Source organism: Notolepis coatsorum (assembly GCF_963971535.1).
Source record: "Notolepis coatsorum genome assembly, chromosome: 7".
Classification (NCBI taxonomy): Eukaryota; Metazoa; Chordata; class Actinopteri; order Aulopiformes; family Paralepididae; genus Notolepis; species Notolepis coatsorum.
This window is the reverse complement of record NC_140171.1, coordinates 1,397,696-1,414,743: the sequence shown is the minus strand read 5'-3', so window position 1 is coordinate 1,414,743 and position 17,048 is coordinate 1,397,696. Positions and strand designations below refer to the sequence as shown.

At 46.3% G+C, this 17,048-nt stretch overlaps 1 protein-coding gene across 1 annotated transcript in view; it reads left to right on the top strand.

Moving 5' to 3' along the window:
- LOC311232579 (hexokinase-1-like) overlaps nucleotides 1-7,868 on the top strand; it is a gene marked incomplete at its 3' end in the record, with an annotated part of 55,263 nt that extends 47,395 nt beyond the window's left edge. Inside the window, exons 13-18 of the mRNA XM_084319440.1 lie at nucleotides 192-228; nucleotides 1,532-1,701; nucleotides 3,223-3,439; nucleotides 4,996-5,839; nucleotides 6,482-6,590; nucleotides 7,863-7,868. Coding sequence (XP_084175566.1) covers nucleotides 192-228; nucleotides 1,532-1,701; nucleotides 3,223-3,439; nucleotides 4,996-5,839; nucleotides 6,482-6,590; nucleotides 7,863-7,868 — 1,383 coding nt within the window. The remainder of the gene's footprint in view (nucleotides 1-191; nucleotides 229-1,531; nucleotides 1,702-3,222; nucleotides 3,440-4,995; nucleotides 5,840-6,481; nucleotides 6,591-7,862) is intronic.
- Nucleotides 7,869-17,048: the final 9,180 nt, after the last annotated feature.

Below are 17,048 nucleotides of genomic sequence, written 5' to 3'. Positions count from 1 at the left end.
TGAGTCCTACTGGAGGGAGAGGGCTGGGGGGGGGGGGTTGTTCTGCAACCAAGGTGAGTCCTACTGGAGGGAGAGGGCTGGGGGGTGGGGGTTGTTCTGCAACCAAGGTGAGTCCTACTGGAGGGAGAGGGGTGGGGGGAGAGAGAGAGAGGGGTGGGGCTGTTCTGCAACCAAGGTGAGTCCCACTGGAGGGAGAGGGGTGGGGGGGGGGGTTGTTCTGCAACCAAGGTGAGTCCTACTGGAGAGAGAGAGGAAAGAGGAGAGAGGGCGAGAGATGGAGAGAGGGAGGAGAGAGAGAGATGGAGAGAGAGAGAAAGAGAGAGGAAGAGAGATGGAGAGAGAGATGGAGGAGAGAGAGAGGCAAGAGGGAGGAGGAGAGAGAGATGGAGAGAGAGAGGAAAGAGAGGGAGAGAGAGAGGGAGGAGAGAGAGATGGAGAGAGAGAGGGAGGAGAGAGAGGAAGAGAGGGGGAGAGAGATGGAGAGAGAGAGGGCTGGGGAAGACTCTTCTGTAATGTAAGGTGCGTCTTACTGGAGAGGATGGAGAGAGGGGAGAGAGAGGAGAAATAGGTATATATAGAGAGAGAGAGAGAGAGAGAAAGAAAGAGATGCAAACATAACATTGTAAACAGTAGTAAAAAGAAAAGGATGAAGTATGGTGTGTGGTGATAAATCATGGAGGGACAACAGGAGGATGGTGGAATGAGAAAGAGTGTGTGTCTGTGTGTGTCTGTAAAAACAAGACAAAAAGACATTCAAGATTCAAGAGATGTATTCGTCGCATACATACACGAGACACGTAGTGAAAGGAAGGTGGCCATGCCCGCTTTTATTGTGCAAAAAAAATACAAATAATAATAGAAATAAAATAGATAGTAGATAGACATGATAAAAGGTACTAAGATATAATACTATACAATGCTAAGCTTACGAATGAAAGGTAATGAGTCCTATATACACTACTATACAATATGCTATACAATATACATTTATGCTATGTGTAACTATACTATACTAGGAATGAATGAATGAAAACTTTATTTAACAGATTGCAGAATGGGGTACAATACAGTATACGGCTCAATACACACAATTGTTAAGGGGATGCAGACCGAGAGAAAGACGTTTGTCTTGTTTACATCAGGGTCCCCCCCATTTTCAATTCATAGTGAATTATATTAATTATTAACCCTTTCACTGCCACACAGCAGAAGGTTAGCCCTTTACTATCACACAACCGACGGCGATGCTCCATCATTAGCTCCGCATCCGCGGACCTAATGATGCTAATGATGGAGCATCGCCGTCGGTTGTGTGATAGTAAAGGGCTAACCTTCTGTATCGTCACAGTGAAAGGGTTAACCGGCTGTCGTGTGGCAGTGAAAGGGTTAATTATGAACTATACTATACAAAAACATAGTGACCTTCTGTGACATTCTCCGGCTGCTTGTTGTCGTTCCGGCCATGTGTTCCGGTCGTGGGGACGGGGGCTAATCCACATGTGCTCCCTCCCTCCCCTGTCTCCCCATGCAGACCTCAACTACTGCACTCACCACAAGCCCTGCATGAATGGGGCCACTTGTAGCAACACGGGCCAAGGCAGCTACACCTGTTCGTGCCGTCTGGGCTTCACCGGCGCCAGCTGTGAGACGGAGGTCAACGAATGTGCCGGAAGCCCCTGTCGCAACGGCGGAAGCTGCACGGTGAGTGTTTTTTATTTTTTAGAATCGACACCCCACCCCCCCCCCCCCCCCCCGGACGTTTGGGTAAAACTTTTTTACACAACGATCTCTAAATCAGGTGGAAAATTCTTTTACCAAAAAGTCTCCGGTGAACTTTAAAGGAACACGCCAACTTTTGGGGAAATTCGCTTGTTTGCCATCTAACCTGGAGTTAGACGAGCAGATACGTACCATTTTCTTCTCTGTGCATGCAGCATTAGGCTTAGGGAACAGCCGCGCCGTTAGCCTAGCTTACCGTCATTCACTGGAACAAGCGGTGCATGGGTAAGGCTAAGAGAATTATCAAAGACTCCAGCCACCCAAACAACTGCCTCTTTGAACTGCTGCGGTCAGGCAAGCAATACCGGAGTCTCATGGCAAGCACAGAGAGACTCAGAAGAAGCTTCTATCCCCAGGCCATCAGGATGCTCAACGAACAATAACACTATGTAACAACCATCAAATGCACTCACAGACACACACATCCACACGCACACACACACTTTAAACAAACAACTCACTGCAGCACCCACTTTAGACACTTAACACACTTTATATTTATTGGTAAAGAATTTGCACTACAACACATACCTCATTACACCTTACTGTAAATTGTACCTCATCCCATTTCTGTTTTGTACTGTATAGTATATTGTATTGTAACTCAGTTACTTCTACTCTGCATTGTATATATGTATATACTGAACACTTTTGTCTACGTACTTGACTTCTATTTTACACTTGCTACACTTATTTTATACTTATCTATTTTTGCCTAGCACAGTTTCTGGAGCGTAACAGAAAGAAGCATTTTGTATAAAAGTATTCTGTACTTCTGTATGACAACTAATAAAGAAACTTGAAACCTGGAAGTAGGTGTGCCAGTGTAGCCTATAGTCTGTACCCGAGTCCCTCACATTTGGTTACGAGAGAATTGGTCGTCAAGAGTGGTTCCAGACAAACACGTGCTCTCTGTACGCTAGAGAGTTTATGCCAGTAAGCTGGTTTATCGTAAATGGAGTAAAGGAATATTACACAAAATATTGCACAAGGAATGTAAGAGGGTGAACGTGTGATCTTTCCATAATCGGATGAAACTGACTTCGGAGCGCCGTGGAACTCTCGTAGACGCAGACCGCGTACAATTGCGTGGAATAAGCGTGCGGTTTAGCGGTTCAGTCTACGGCAGGGCTTCTCAAACTTTTTTATACCACGATCCCATTTTATTTAGGATTTCCTTTGGCGACCCCACACTTAATGTATCAGGTCATTTCAACGTGGAATATCAGAATAGAACCCAGAACATACTTTTCTTTTTATTGAGTAAAAAAAAATGTACATACCAATGCGCGACCCCACTTTGGGTCGCCACCCGTCGTTTGAGAACCGCTGGTCTCTACGGCATCCTGGAACGAGGAGTAGTGTAGATTCAACCGGTAAATGAGGTGAGAAAGATGGGGGTCATCATTAATAAGGTCCGTTCCTCTTTCCCCCCCCCCACAGGACATGGAGAACACCTACACCTGCGCCTGCCCCCCCGGCTTCTACGGGAAGAACTGCGGGCTGAGCGCCATGACCTGCGCGGACGGGCCCTGCTTCAGTGGCGGCCGGTGCTCCGACAACCCGGACGGAGGCTACTTCTGCCAGTGCCCCACGGGCTACGCCGGGTTCAACTGCGAGAAGAAGATCGACCACTGCACCTCCAGCCCCTGCTCCAACGGTAAGAAGGCGGAATTGTGTCACTATAGTTAGCTTAGCTTAGTTAGCGGCTAACGCTAGTTAGCTTAGCAGATGAAATCATCATCTCCTCTCTTCTCCTCTGATTGATTGATTGGAAATGTTATTAACAGATTGCAGAATGGGTACAATACAGTACGGCTCATTACACCCAATTGTTAAGGGGATGCAGATCAGAGAAATACTTTCGTCTTGTTTACATCAGGGTCCCCCACTTTCAATTCATAACATTTATGACATATACAGTACTGTTTATTTACAGACAGAGTTTCTAAAAGAGAATACATTTGAGGGGTAGGAAACTTCAAAAAGGTTGTCTCATGTCTGGGACCATTTCATTTCAAACCTCGAAAGGCTTCCCTCATTTACAGTCACGTCAAGTGTACATATAGAGTTAAGAAAAAAAGGCATATAAAACCACACCGCATATAAAATCACAACAATAAGACAAGTAAGGATAACAATCAATTAAAACACGTACAACTTGATTGACAAAGGTTGGGGATCAAGGTTTTAAACTCTGCAACAGAGGGGAGCATCTCACGCTTTGAGGACTGTTGGCGTTCATTCCATGAGCTAGAGGGGCATCATAGCAACATGCAGATTTACCCTGTTCAGAGCAAACTGGACCTTAAGGACCAGCCAGTCACTAGAACTGGTTCCATAGATTCCAATATTCTATTCCGAAAATGATGTATAAGGAGGTAGCTTACCGGTAATGATGTTGTATAAGGAGGTAGCTTACCAGTAAAGATGTAGTATAAGGAGGTAGCTTACCAATAATGATGTAGTATAAGGAGGTAGCTTACCAATAAAGATGTAGTATAAGGAGGTAGATTACCAGTAAAGATGTAGTATAAGGAGGTAGCTTACCAGTAAAGATGTAGTATAAGGAGGTAGCTTACCAGTAAAGATGTAGTATAAGGAGGTAGCTTACCAGTAAAGATGTAGTATAAGGAGGTAGATTACCAGTAAAGATGTAGTATAAGAGGGCGGTCAGGTGGCGTAGCGGAGATTGCGCTCGTCACCAATGCAAGAGGCTGTGGTCTCGACTCCCGGAGTCAGCATTGCTTGAGGCTTGGGCTGATCGCTATACTAACCCGTTTGGCTGGGTTAGGGGGAGGGCAAGTCATGGGTGGGAATCTGGCGTTGTGGACAGCGACGCCTACAGGTCAGGTCTGGGCACTTGCTCAGCGGAGGCAGGACTTGAGGAAGGCAGCGTGACCTCCCACGCGTTACACTTCACCAATGAGAGTCCTCGCTGCCAGGTGAATAAAGAGTCACTGGCTGTCGCCGCGCGTGTCGGAGGAAGCGTGCGGATGACTTCAGGGTTCCCTTGTACCGACCAGTAGGAGGAACATGGACTTCATGGTGTTTTTGTTTTGTTCTTGACTTATTGTGATGTTTCTTCTTGACGTGTTTAAAGAAGACGTGTCGTCCGGCCCCACGGGGACATTATTAACGTGTGTCGTCGGGCCTCACAGATACATTTGATTTGATTTGATTTAACAACACCCGTCTTTATTCTCCACCCGCCAGGCGCGCGCTGTGTGGATCTGGTGAACTCCTACCTGTGCCAGTGTCCCGACGGCTTCACCGGCATGAACTGCGACCACGCCGGCGACGAGTGCGCCGCCTACCCCTGCCAGAACGGCGGCACGTGCCAGGAGGGTCCCCACGGCTACGCCTGCACCTGCCCCCCGGGGTACACCGGCCGCAACTGCAGCGCGCCCATCAGCCGGTGCGACCACAACCCCTGCCACAACGGCGCCACCTGCCACGAGAGGAACAGCCGCTACGTGTGCGCCTGCGTGCCGGGCTACGGCGGGCGCAACTGCCAGTTCCTGCTCCCGGAGCACGCGGGGGCGGCGCTGCGCGGCCACGACGTCCCCTGGATGGCGGTGGGCTCCGGCGTGGCGCTGGTGATGCTGCTGCTGGCCGGGTGCGCCGTCCTGGTGGGGTGCGTGCGCTCCAGGGGGCGGCACGGGTCGCAGGGGGAAGCCTGCGCGGGGGGCGACGGCGGCGGGGGGGAGACCATCAACAACCTGAGCAACAACTGCCAGCGCGGTGGTGGTGGCGGCATCGGCGGCTGCGACAAGGACCTGGCGGTGAGCTGCGTCTTGCCGACGCCGGGCGTCAAGAACATCAATAAGAAGATGGACCTGTGCGGCGGCGGGGGGGGCGGGGATCCCGACGACGAGGGCTCCTCCCCGGGGAGGCGTGGCTACAAGAGCCGCCCGCTGCCCGCGGACTACAACCTGGTGCACGAGATGAACTACGAGCAGGCGGCCAAGGAGGCGCTGCTGGACGCGGCCTGCGAGGACAAGTGCCAGTCGCTCGACGCCTTCCAGTTCGAGGAGAAACGCCGCAAGCGTTTAAAAAGGTAAAGAAAAAAGGTTCTTCCTTGGAAAATATCGACAACAGCGGCGAAGTAGTAGTAGAATTAGGGATGTGCGATATTATCGACCTACCGATATTGGCATTAAAATGTGATATCGGAAAATATCGGTATCGGTTTTCAGATTTTTTCTTTTTACATTTCTATAACCTTTATTTACCCAGGCAAGCAAGTAAGAACAAATTCTGATTTAATTGATTGTCAAAAGTATGCATAATGTTGTGTTAATTCCACAACAAGACATATGTAATGTTAATTACCTGAAATTATTACGTTTTTTGGGGGGGGGCCCTGCATATATCGGTATCGGGACAATATCAGTATATCGGTATCGGTAAAAAAGCCAATATCGAGCATCCCTAAGTAGAATCATTTTGTTTTGACCATTTAGAAGGCATAAATACAGGCAATAAAAGTAATAGTACTGTAGAAAAGTTAAAAAAAAAATAGGCAGTGTAAACAATATAATTAACTCGGAATTTATGTAAATAAAGGTGTCTTGATGAATAACAACAGCAACGACCGTTACTGGTTGGAAACCCGATGAGATGGTTCTGTTTTTAACCGTTTACTAAGTTAAAGCACCAAGTCACTGACCGGTGGACTCTCTCTCTCTCTGTTCCACAGCGATGCGTCAGAAAAGAAGGCCCCAGAAATGTCTGCATGTGCGGACACCAAGTACAAATCTGTGTTTGTGATGTCGGAGGAGAAGGACGAATGTATTATTGCAACTGAGGTGAGTGGCTCCTCCTTTTTATTCCCACGCTGCGTTCCATTGTAACTCGGGAGGTGGGAAATTCCGACTTCCTATACCAGTTTGAGCCCCGGGAGCGTAGTTTCAACACTCGTCCACTCGTTCATCACTCATAATGAACGTTAATGTTGTCATCAGCTGTTTTAGGAGTAGATGTGTAAATAGATTCGCTATATGTTGGGGCGGCTAAGTGGCGCAGTGGGCAAGGCGCTCGCCACTAACGCAGGAGGTGCTGGGTTCGAGCCCAGCTCTCGGCGTTGCTACCAGCTTGGCCGGTCGTTCATACTAACACAATTGGCAGTGTTAGAGGGTGGGAAAGCTGGTGGGTGGGGATTGGACGTTGTGGACAGCGACTCCTACAGGTCGGTTGGTGTGCCTGTACAGCAGAGTCAGGAAGTATCGGGGGCAGCGTGAGCCTCCCACGCGTTACTCCTCGCCACTGAGAGTCCGCGCTGTACAGGTGAAAAGATGCGACAGGCTGCCTCCTCGTGTACCGGAGGGGACACGTGATGCAAGGCTTGGTCCTCACTGCAGCCGACCAGTGGGGGGCATAGTCTAGCAACGTTCGAGACAGGGGAGGGGAGAATTGAAGGGAGAATTGGCGAGGCAAAAATTGGGATGGGAGAAAAAGTGGATAAAAACAAAAAAAGATTAGCTATATGTTGTTGTAAACTGTCTTGCTAGTTCATGCGAGACAAATCGTACAGGGGGGGGGGGGGGGGGGCAAACTTTTTTTATACCACAACCCCATTTTATTTAGGATATTTTTTTGGCGACCCCACACTTAATAAATTTCAACGTGGAATTAAGAAATATCAAAATAAAAGCACACGTTGTTGAACTTGATCATGCATATTTATTAGAACATTTTATTACAGCACTATGTTATCAATACACATTTATAAAAATGAGGCATATTTAGGCAAAATATGTTGCCTGCCAGAACATAAAAAGAAAACAATTATAAAACTGTCACCTACCCGCGACCCCACTTTGGGTCGCCAGCCGTAGTTTGAGAACCGCTTTAAAGGTTTAGAGCATCCACGTTTCCCCCCCGCTTCGTCGTTCGAACGCATGTAGGTCACGTTCTCCCGCTTCCCACCGCCTCCGACCAAACAAGCGAACGCGCACCACAACGCTTCAACTCAACTCGTTTTTGTAAAAAAAAAAAAACGCTGCCTTCTGTCTGCATTTTGTAAACAAAACACTAATTGGTCTGGTCTTTTGTCTCCCTTTTGTCTTTGTCTCCTATAGGTGTGACGAGTTGCCAAAAGGGCTGCCCGTTGCTCATTTGCTCTATGGGAGAGTTTTTATGCTCCCTGAAAAATGCTGCTGGAAACCCTGTAGGGGGAAGGTGTCCACACCTTGTGACTGCTGCTTGATACCGAGACGTTTAACTGATATTCAGAGTGAGCTGGTTCTCTACTGGAAAGCTAAGCACGGCCAGTGACGGCTTGTGGGATAAAGAGGAGGGAGGGAGGGGGGTGTTTCACCTTTCAAAGCGAACCCGTCACTCGAGTTGTTCCCGTTGGCTTTGATTGGATGGATGGGAGGGGAGGGCGGGAGGGAATTACGTTTTTAATAACGAGATGGAAAACTGGACACCGTCGTTCGCGCGGGGCAATGGCGCACGCGGCGTTCTCTACGGTATCAGCTGATGTAGTACATATGTAAAATGGAAAACGTTTGTGTTAAAAGTGATTTTGCAACATTTGCACCCAGCTCTTTTTCTTAAAAAAAAAACCCACACGCCGTTTACTGAGAGCGAGAACTGCATCAAAAAGGTGGATGTTTTGGCCATAGTGGCCTGTTCTTTACATGGCTGTGAGACCCCGGTACCCCTGTGAGGAGTGATTTGTATACTTGATCACTGTGTTTAAACTCAAGTCTCCCCCTCCCCCCCACCCCTCCAAACCATTTATGACATAGTATTGTTTTGTCGGGACATGGAAAATCTTTGTCTTAATTAAGTTTTTGTCGGTTTTGATACGGATTGTCATTTTTGTAAAAAAAAATGTTTAAAAAGAAGAGAAAAAAAATGAAAAAGTTACGATTTAAAGTTATGATATAATTTAAGTTAATTTAATTTAATTATTTTGTGTTTTTTTTATTTTGTATTGTATATTTGTGATGTTTGGTTATTTAAGTTGTTTTTAATGCTGATATTTGCAAAGGCACTTCAGGTCAATGGGACTTTTTGTTTTATTTTCCATTATTTAAATTTTTTTTTACGAAATGTTATTTAAGAGGGATTGTACAAATTGTTATTATGTTACTGCCTCCTTTACTGTTTTTGTTTTTGAATGAAGGAATTAGCTAAGACTATTTTTCCAAATAAATATTATCAAACCATGAAACTGGACGGTGTGTGACTGTTGGTTTGTGAGCACTTGGAACACTTCTTTGGGGGTTCTGTTGGTCGGTGAGCACACTTGGAACACTTCTTTGGGGGTTCTGTTGGTCCGTGAGCACACTTGGAACACTTCTTTGGGGGTTCTGTTGGTCCGTGAGCACACTTGGAACACTTCTTTGGGGGTTCTGTTGGTCCGTGAGCACTTGGAACACTTCTTTGGGGGTTCTGTTGGTCCGTGAGCACTTGGAACACTTCTTTGGGGGTTCTGTTGGTCGGTGAGCACACTTGGAACACTTCTTTGGGGGTTCTGTTGGTCGGTCAGCACTTGGAACACTTGGAACACTTCTTTGGGGGTTCTGTTGGTCGGTGAGCACACTTGGAACACTTCTTTGGGGGTTCTGTTGGTCCGTGAGCACTTGGACACTTGGAACACTTCTTTGGGGGTTCTGTTGGTCGGTGAGCACACTTGGAACACTTCTTTGGGGGTTCTGTTGGTCCGTGAGCACACTTGGAACACTTCTTTGGGGGTTCTGTTGGTCGGTGAGCACACTTGGAACACTTCTTTGGGGGTTCTGCGAGTCAATCAGTAACATCTGTTGTCCTCCCCTGGCGACCCCATGGTGGGGCCTTTCTATGCACACTGTTAGCTACTGCCAGGAGTTGAAAGTGCCTCCCTGGAGACGAGGGGGGGAGGAGAGGGGGAGAGGGAGGGAGGGTGGCGGGGGGGGGGGGGGGGAGGCTATTCATGAAAAACAATGTCCCTACGCTAGATTTACCACTGCCGTTTCTCCTCCTCCCCAAGAACAAATCAGGTAATTCATTGCTCCCTGAAATTTAGATAAATGCAAAGTGATACCGGTTAAAGCTTTCTTTCTTCCTTCCTCGTCTTTAAAACCGAGCAACAGGAGGGAAGGGAAGGCAGCCGTTTGTTCCTATTCTCTGAAGAAAGGTTCACGGTGTCTTTTCTTAACTTCACCATAAGGATCTCCGCCGGTGGATAAATGTATTCATCAGTTTACTTTACACTTCTATCTTCTTCAGTTTAACCATATTCTCTTCTGACTATAAGATTTTAAATACATATATAAAAAGGGGGGGGGGGGGAGACGGTTGTCTTTAAACAGAAATAACTGTAAATCATCCACCCGGTGTAGTCGAGAGGTCTGAAAAGTGGTTTATAACCCCCGTGGCATCATGGGACGGGCCTCGGCAGACAATGGGCACACAAAGGCCACCCTTGGGAGACCCAGGAGTCCCCCGGCGTGCCGGGAGAGAAGGGAGTAACGGGAACAGATGTTGTCGAGGAACAGATGCTCTCTCTGGCCAGAGTTCAGGCGCGAGCGTCCCAGGCGTTCAAAGGCTCAAAAAAGAAAAAGAAAAGATTATCTATGGTCTTTAAGAATAGGCAGCTATTTACTGCCTCCAATACATTTGTTACAAGACTGTCGGGTTACAGAGAGATCACAGAGGTCGTTATTGTTGCGCCAAACTGTCGTTAGGAAGACCTTTCAAAAGCTATGGCGTTTTTGAGAAAAGGCCAATTTTATACTTTCTTTATCTTTATTACGGATCCCCATTAGTCATCACCGCCATTAGTCCACACACAACAAAACAGTATACATACATAACATTATAGTAGCATATATTTAAAAATATATTCCAATATTCCTACATATAAAAATAATTCCAAATAGCATTACAGTACAGTAGAGTATCAGATCATAGAAAATACAATAAAAGGGATTAAACTCTCAGACAGTCATATCTGTACAGTGTACACTACAGTATCTGTTTTTCTTTAATGTAAACTTATTTATTTTTGTCTCAATGCTGTTTTAAATTTATTTTTAAAACTTATCTTACTGGTTATCTCTCTGTGTAAGATGTACTGGCAGTTTGTTCCAATATGACATGGCTCTATATAACAGTTTTCTTTGCTGCGTTGGTTTTTGGTAGTAGCTGTGTGAAGGTTTCCCTACAGGCATAGTATTATACTTGTGTCGATCATGTGTACATGTTAGCTGTGAATACAAACATTCTCTCTCGAAATGCATTTAATATATATATATATATTTTTTTTACAGTTTGGAGAACACCAAAATATTCTTAGGTATAAGGACTTCTGTGCTGTGGTAATTCTAAACAAAGAAGTTAATGTTCTTTTTTTTTATCCACTTTTTCTCCTTATTTTTATATTTTTCTCCCATCCCAATTTTCGCCTCGCCAAGTCTCCCTTCAATTCTCCCCTCCCCTGTCTCGAACGTTGCTAGACCATGCCTCCCACTGGCCGGCTGCAGTGAGGACAGAAGCCTTGCATCACGTGTCCCCTCCGGTACACGAGGAGGCAGCTGTCTCATCTTTTCACCTGTACAGCGCGATCTCTGTGGCGAGGAGTAACGCGTGGGCGGCTCACGCGGTCCCCGATACTTCCTGATTCTGCTGTACAGGCGCACCAACCGACCTGTAGGAGTCGCCGTCCACAACGTCCAATCCCCACCCACCGGCTTTCCCACCCCCTAACACTGCCAATTGTGTTAGTATGAACGACCGGCCAAGCTGGTAGCAACGCAGAGAGCTGGGCTCGAACCCAGCGTCTCCTGCGTTAGTGGCGAGCGCCTTGCCCACTGCGCCACTTAGCCGCCCTAGAAGTTAATGTTCTTAGGTATAAGATCTTCTCCGATGTGTGGCAATTAAAAAAACAAAACTTAACAACATTCTTAGGTATATAAGGACTTCTCCAGTGTTTCAAATTCTAGAAAGATTACTTACCGGTAAATGCCCCATACAATAAAATGACATGTTTAAATTTTTTTTGCACATTATGCCGTGTGTTGATCATCACCTATAAGCCAGTGTCTGTTCCAACAATGGCTTGTTTTGTCGGCATTCCTAATGGTATTTTAGTTTCCTGGAAATAACTTTTAAAAATAAATGTTGATGAGTCATCCTAAACATGGGGGCGTATACTAATCTAGCATCCAATGAAACAGCTTTTCAGCACAATAACTAAGCAAGCTCCTCGTTAACCCTTTCACTGCCGCACTACCAAACGGTTAACCCTTTCACTGCGACAATTCACAGGTTAACCCTTTCACTGCCACACAACAGCCGTCGGTTGTGCGATAGTAAAGGGTTAACCTTCTGTCGTGTGGCAGTGAAAGGGTTAATGAAACCAACGTTAGCTTACTGTAACGCATTCAGCACTATTGGTTACTGTAAATATACTGTACTTGTGCTGTATAATGACAATACATTTGAATGTAATCTAATCTAAATACACTAAATCAAATATTCTGCTAGCAGTTTCATTCAACGTTCTTAGATGTACTTCTCGATTCTAAGACAAAGAACTGCTCAGTTATCCCAGTTATATAGACCTGTTCGCCGCCGTCGTGACAAAAATATGCGCGCTCTGACCCGAGGCCGAAAGGAACGTAATCCTGGTCAGAACAACGTCGGGGCAGACTACAATATTATTTGCATTTGTTAGCCCATGCTAGCGATCTAAACAATCAATCCATGCCAAAGATAGATATTGTAAAAGGTGAAAGACTCAACACTCACAGCCGTGCTGCTGATTTGGCTAAATGATATCCAGCCGTTTTCGTTTGAAACTACTTTTTAGTCAGGGGAGTGCCATGGTTTCTCCATAGAGCCCCGTTGTACCTCGCTGTAGCTCGCGCAGGTCCGGGGCAACTTAAGTCACGTGACTCAGTCAGTCGGTATTGCGCCTCGAACGCGGTATGTTTGTAAAACGGCGAACAGGTGTATACTCTCCACAAACACATCTCGCTCTTTCACTCCAATAACACATTCAACACAGGACGATAGATTGCCTTGTAGCCATAGAAGACTTTATTTGGAGAAAAGAAATCTTTGCATTTATTTTTTCTTTCTTTCTTTCTTTTTTTTAATCACTTGTTTTTAAAATTCCAATCATGTCATTGATGAAGTACAACATCTAGGTTTTCATAAAAAGTTAAATCATGCCTTTTTAGTCTTTTTTATACATAAAAGATGTGGTGGATACGATGACGAGTGCTTTATAAAATGACTTTTTTTTTCTCTTGACATTATTTCACTTTCCGTTCAAACAAATATTAATGTAAAAAAAAAAAAGAAGAGGAAAAAAAAACAATTATCACCTTCCATCCCGAATAAGTAAAACAAGGCATTACACAGTACAATACAATGCGCTGACATGGCTTTCAAGCACACAGATTACAGTACAGTACATGGGTCCGCCTCGGACACACTAAAACCATTTCAAATCTCTGAAACAGCCGTATACTGCTTATATACAAAGGGAGGCCCAAGCACGTTAGCATTTTGGCAAATGAGGTAAATATTTTTCAAAAAGCTTCGCACATCACAAGGTCTGTATATTTTTATCTGCGGACGGGAGAGACGTCTTTAGTGAAGTTACACTTGAAGGGGTTCCGTCGTCTCTCGCACCTGTAACATCGGCTCTCTCGTTTGTCACCTTTTAAACCGACGCAGCGCGTCGCTAAGGGCCGGTCTAACTTATTCTCTTTTAAACGAGGGACATTTCACGTAGATATTTAAAGTGAGGTCTGGGGGAAATCTTAATCTTAAACCTTTGCTCGACTCACTGGTTCTATAGTCTTTTGACTAGAAGGGCCATTTTATTCAGAGTACAGGTCTTTGACTAAAAGGGCCATTTTATTCAGAGTACAGGTCTTTGACTAAAAGGGCCATTTTATTCAGAGTACAGGTCTTTGACTAAAAGGGCCATTTTATTCAGAGTACAGGTCTTTGACTAAAAGGGCCATTTTATTCAGAGTACAGGTCTTTGACTAAAAGGGCCATTTTATTTTGATATTTAGATTTATTTAGCTTAAAGGGCCATTTTATTCAGATTTACAGGTCTTTGACTAAAAGGGCAATTTTATTCAGATTTACAGGTATTTGACTAAAGGGGCATTTTTATTCAAAGAACCTTGTGATTCGTAGCGTTCCATAAAGTGTCAAACACATCAAGGTCTCGTAACTTTCTAGTTACTTTCTAGTCACACATTGTCCCGCTGAATCAGAAGGCATCCGGACACTAAAACACTCTCTGGTTGCGGCGTGCCCCGACGGATCTGGAAAATATTGAGCAGAGAAGCGAGGGGAGTTAAAAGTCTTTTTAAGATCACCTTAAAGGCGCCAAACCAGGCAAGAAAAAAACATCCGAGGCCAAATAGTGTCGAGGGGGGAAAACAACATCTAAAAGTCTAAGTTACACAATGTGCAAAAACTCAATGTGCATAGAGAGATCAAATTGTAATAAATATTAATGTGATAGCCGACGCTATCACTGCTTTGACTTTGTCAAAACGTTGTCTGGGTGATTGTACATCTTCATAATTTATTTAGTTTGACTAAAAAGAATAGAAAGTTTAGTGGGCTGTCGTTGCGAGGAAAAACTAAATTTTATTTTTTTCCTCCTTTCTTTTTTTCTTGCAACAGGCCACTCCCACTCAGTGACCAGCCCTGAAAACACAAACATAACCAAACATACACTCAATAAAAAAATCCTGATAAAAGTCATTGATTTGTCATGATTATTCAACCAAGTTTGACTCAGTTATAATGGCTCTTTAAGGGTTAAAGTTCTTTTTTTTTTTTTTATTCTTTTCCTTTTTTTTCCTTTTCTTTAAATGTTTCGCCTTATTTTTTTGCGTCAAAGAATCACAGATGAGCAACGAGTAACAAATCTAGCATCATAATGAAGTACAGGAATTTTACATATACTTTTTCTTTAGTAAGGTTTAAAAAGTAAACAGATCTATCTTAGCTTTAGGTTTCATTGTTTCTCTTTTGATGTAGCTTAAAATATTCAATAGCATAATGCCTGTCTTTGGACCACCGAGGTAATTGTAGGTGTGTGTTTGTGTGTGTGTTTCCGTGTGTCTCTGTGTGTGTACGTGTGTGTATATGACTGTAAATCATGCTGAAATGCTCCCAAAAAAAAACCCCCAAAAACAAAAGTAGTGTCCTTTGAGTAGTGTCCCTAGCCGTCTCGTCCTGGCTGTCTCGTCTGTCTCGTCCTAGCTGTCTGTCTCGTCCTGTCTGTCTCGTCCTGTCTGTCTCCTAACTGTCTCGTCCTAGCTGTCTCCTAGCTGTCTCGTCCTAGCTGTCTCCTAGCCGTCTCGTCCTGGCTGTCTCGTCCTAGCTGTCTCGTCCTGGCTGTCTCGTCCTAGCTGTCTCGTCTGTCTCGTCCTAGCTGTCTCCTAGCTGTCTCGTCCTAGCTGTCTCCTAGCCGTCTCGTCCTGGCTGTCTCGTCCTAGCTGTCTCGTCTGTCTCGTCCTAGCTGTCTCCTAGCCGTCTCGTCCTAGCTGTCTCCTAGCCGTCTCCTCCTAGCCGTCTCGTCTGTCTCGTCCTAGCTGTCTCCTAGCCGTCTCGTCCTGGCTGTCTCGTCCTAGCTGTCTCCTAGCTGTCTCGTCCTAGCTGTCTCCTAGCCGTCTCGTCCTAGCTGTCTCCTAGCCGTCTCGTCCTGGCTGTCTCGTCCTGGCCGTCTCGTCTGTCTCGTCCTAGCTGTCTCCTAGCCGTCTCGTCCTGGCTGTCTCGTCCTGGCTGTCTCCTAGCTGTCTCGTCCTAGCTGTCTCCTAGCTGTCTCGTCCTAGCTGTCTCCTAGCCGTCTCCTCCTAGCTGTCTCCTAGCCGTCTCGTCCTGGCTGTCTCGTCCTAGCTGTCTCCTAGCTGTCTCCTAGCTGTCTCGTCCTAGCTGTCTCCTAGCCGTCTCGTCCTAGCTGTCTCCTCCTAGCGGTCTCCTAGCCGTCTCCTAACTGTCTCGTCCTAGCTGTCTCGTCCTAGCTGTCTCCTAGCCGTCTCCTCCTAGCTGTCTCCTAGCCGTCTCCTCCTAGCTGTCTCCTAGCCGTCTCGTCCTGGCCGTCTCGTCCTAGCTGTCTCCTCCTAGCGGTCTCCTAGCCGTCTCCTAACTGTCTCGTCCTAGCTGTCTCCTCCTAGCGGTCTCCTAGCCGTCTCCTAACTGTCTCGTCCTAGCTGTCTCCTAACTGTCTGTCTCCTCCTAGCCGTCTGTCTCCTAGCTGTTTCTGTCTCATCCTAGCTGTCTCATAGCTGTCTCCTCCTAGCCGTCTGTCACATAGCCGTCTCCTAGCTGTTTCTGTCTCCTCCTAGCTGTTTCTGTCTCCTCCTAGCTGTCTCCTAGCTGTCTCCTCCTAGCTGTCTCCTAGCTGTCTCCTAGCTGTCTCCTCCTAGCTGTCTCCTAGCTGTCTCCTAGCTGTCTCCTCCTAGCTGTCTCCTAGCTGTCTCCTAGCTGTCTCCTCCTAGCTGTCTCCTAGCTGTCTCTTGTCTCCTCCTAGCTGTCTCCTGTCTGTCTCCTCCTAGCTGTCTCCTAACTGTCTCCTCCTAGCTGTCTCCTAGCTGTCTCTTGTCTCCTCCTAGCTGTCTCCTGTCTGTCTCCTCCTAGCTGTCTCCTAACTGTCTGTCTTGTCCCGTCTGTCTCGTCCTGTCTGCCTTGTCCTGTCTGTCTCCTAGCTGTCTGTCTCCTAGCTGTCTGTCTCCTAGCTGTCCGTCTTCTCCTGTCTGTCTCCTAGCTGTCTGTCTTCTCCTGTCTGTCTCCTAGCTGTCTGTCTCCTAGCTGTCTGTCTCCTCCTAGCTGTCTCCTAACTGTCTGCCTTGTCCTGTCTGTCTTGTCCTGTCTGCCTTGTCCTGTCTGTCTCCTAGCTGTCTGTCTCCTAGCTGTCTGTCTTCTCCTGTCTGTCTCCTAGCTGTCTGTCTTCTCCTGTCTGTCTCCTAAGTGTCTGTCTCATCCTAGCTGTCTGTCTCATCCTAGCTGTCTCCTAGCTGTCTGTCTCCTAACTGTCTGTCTCCTAGCTGTCTCCTCCTAGCTGTCTGTCTCGTCCTGTCTGTCTCGTCCTGGTTCATCGAGGTATATGATCACCAGCCCGTCATGTGGGGCCTGCGTTGCGTTAAGTGTTACAAAGCTGTCTTGATGTACATCACGTCTGAGAGTCTCATCACGCCTCCTCCCCCCCGTCTCTCTCCTAGCCTATCGTCTTCCTTCACTCTCTCTCTCATCATCCCCCCATCTTTAGGCACCCTTTTACCCCCTCCGTGCCC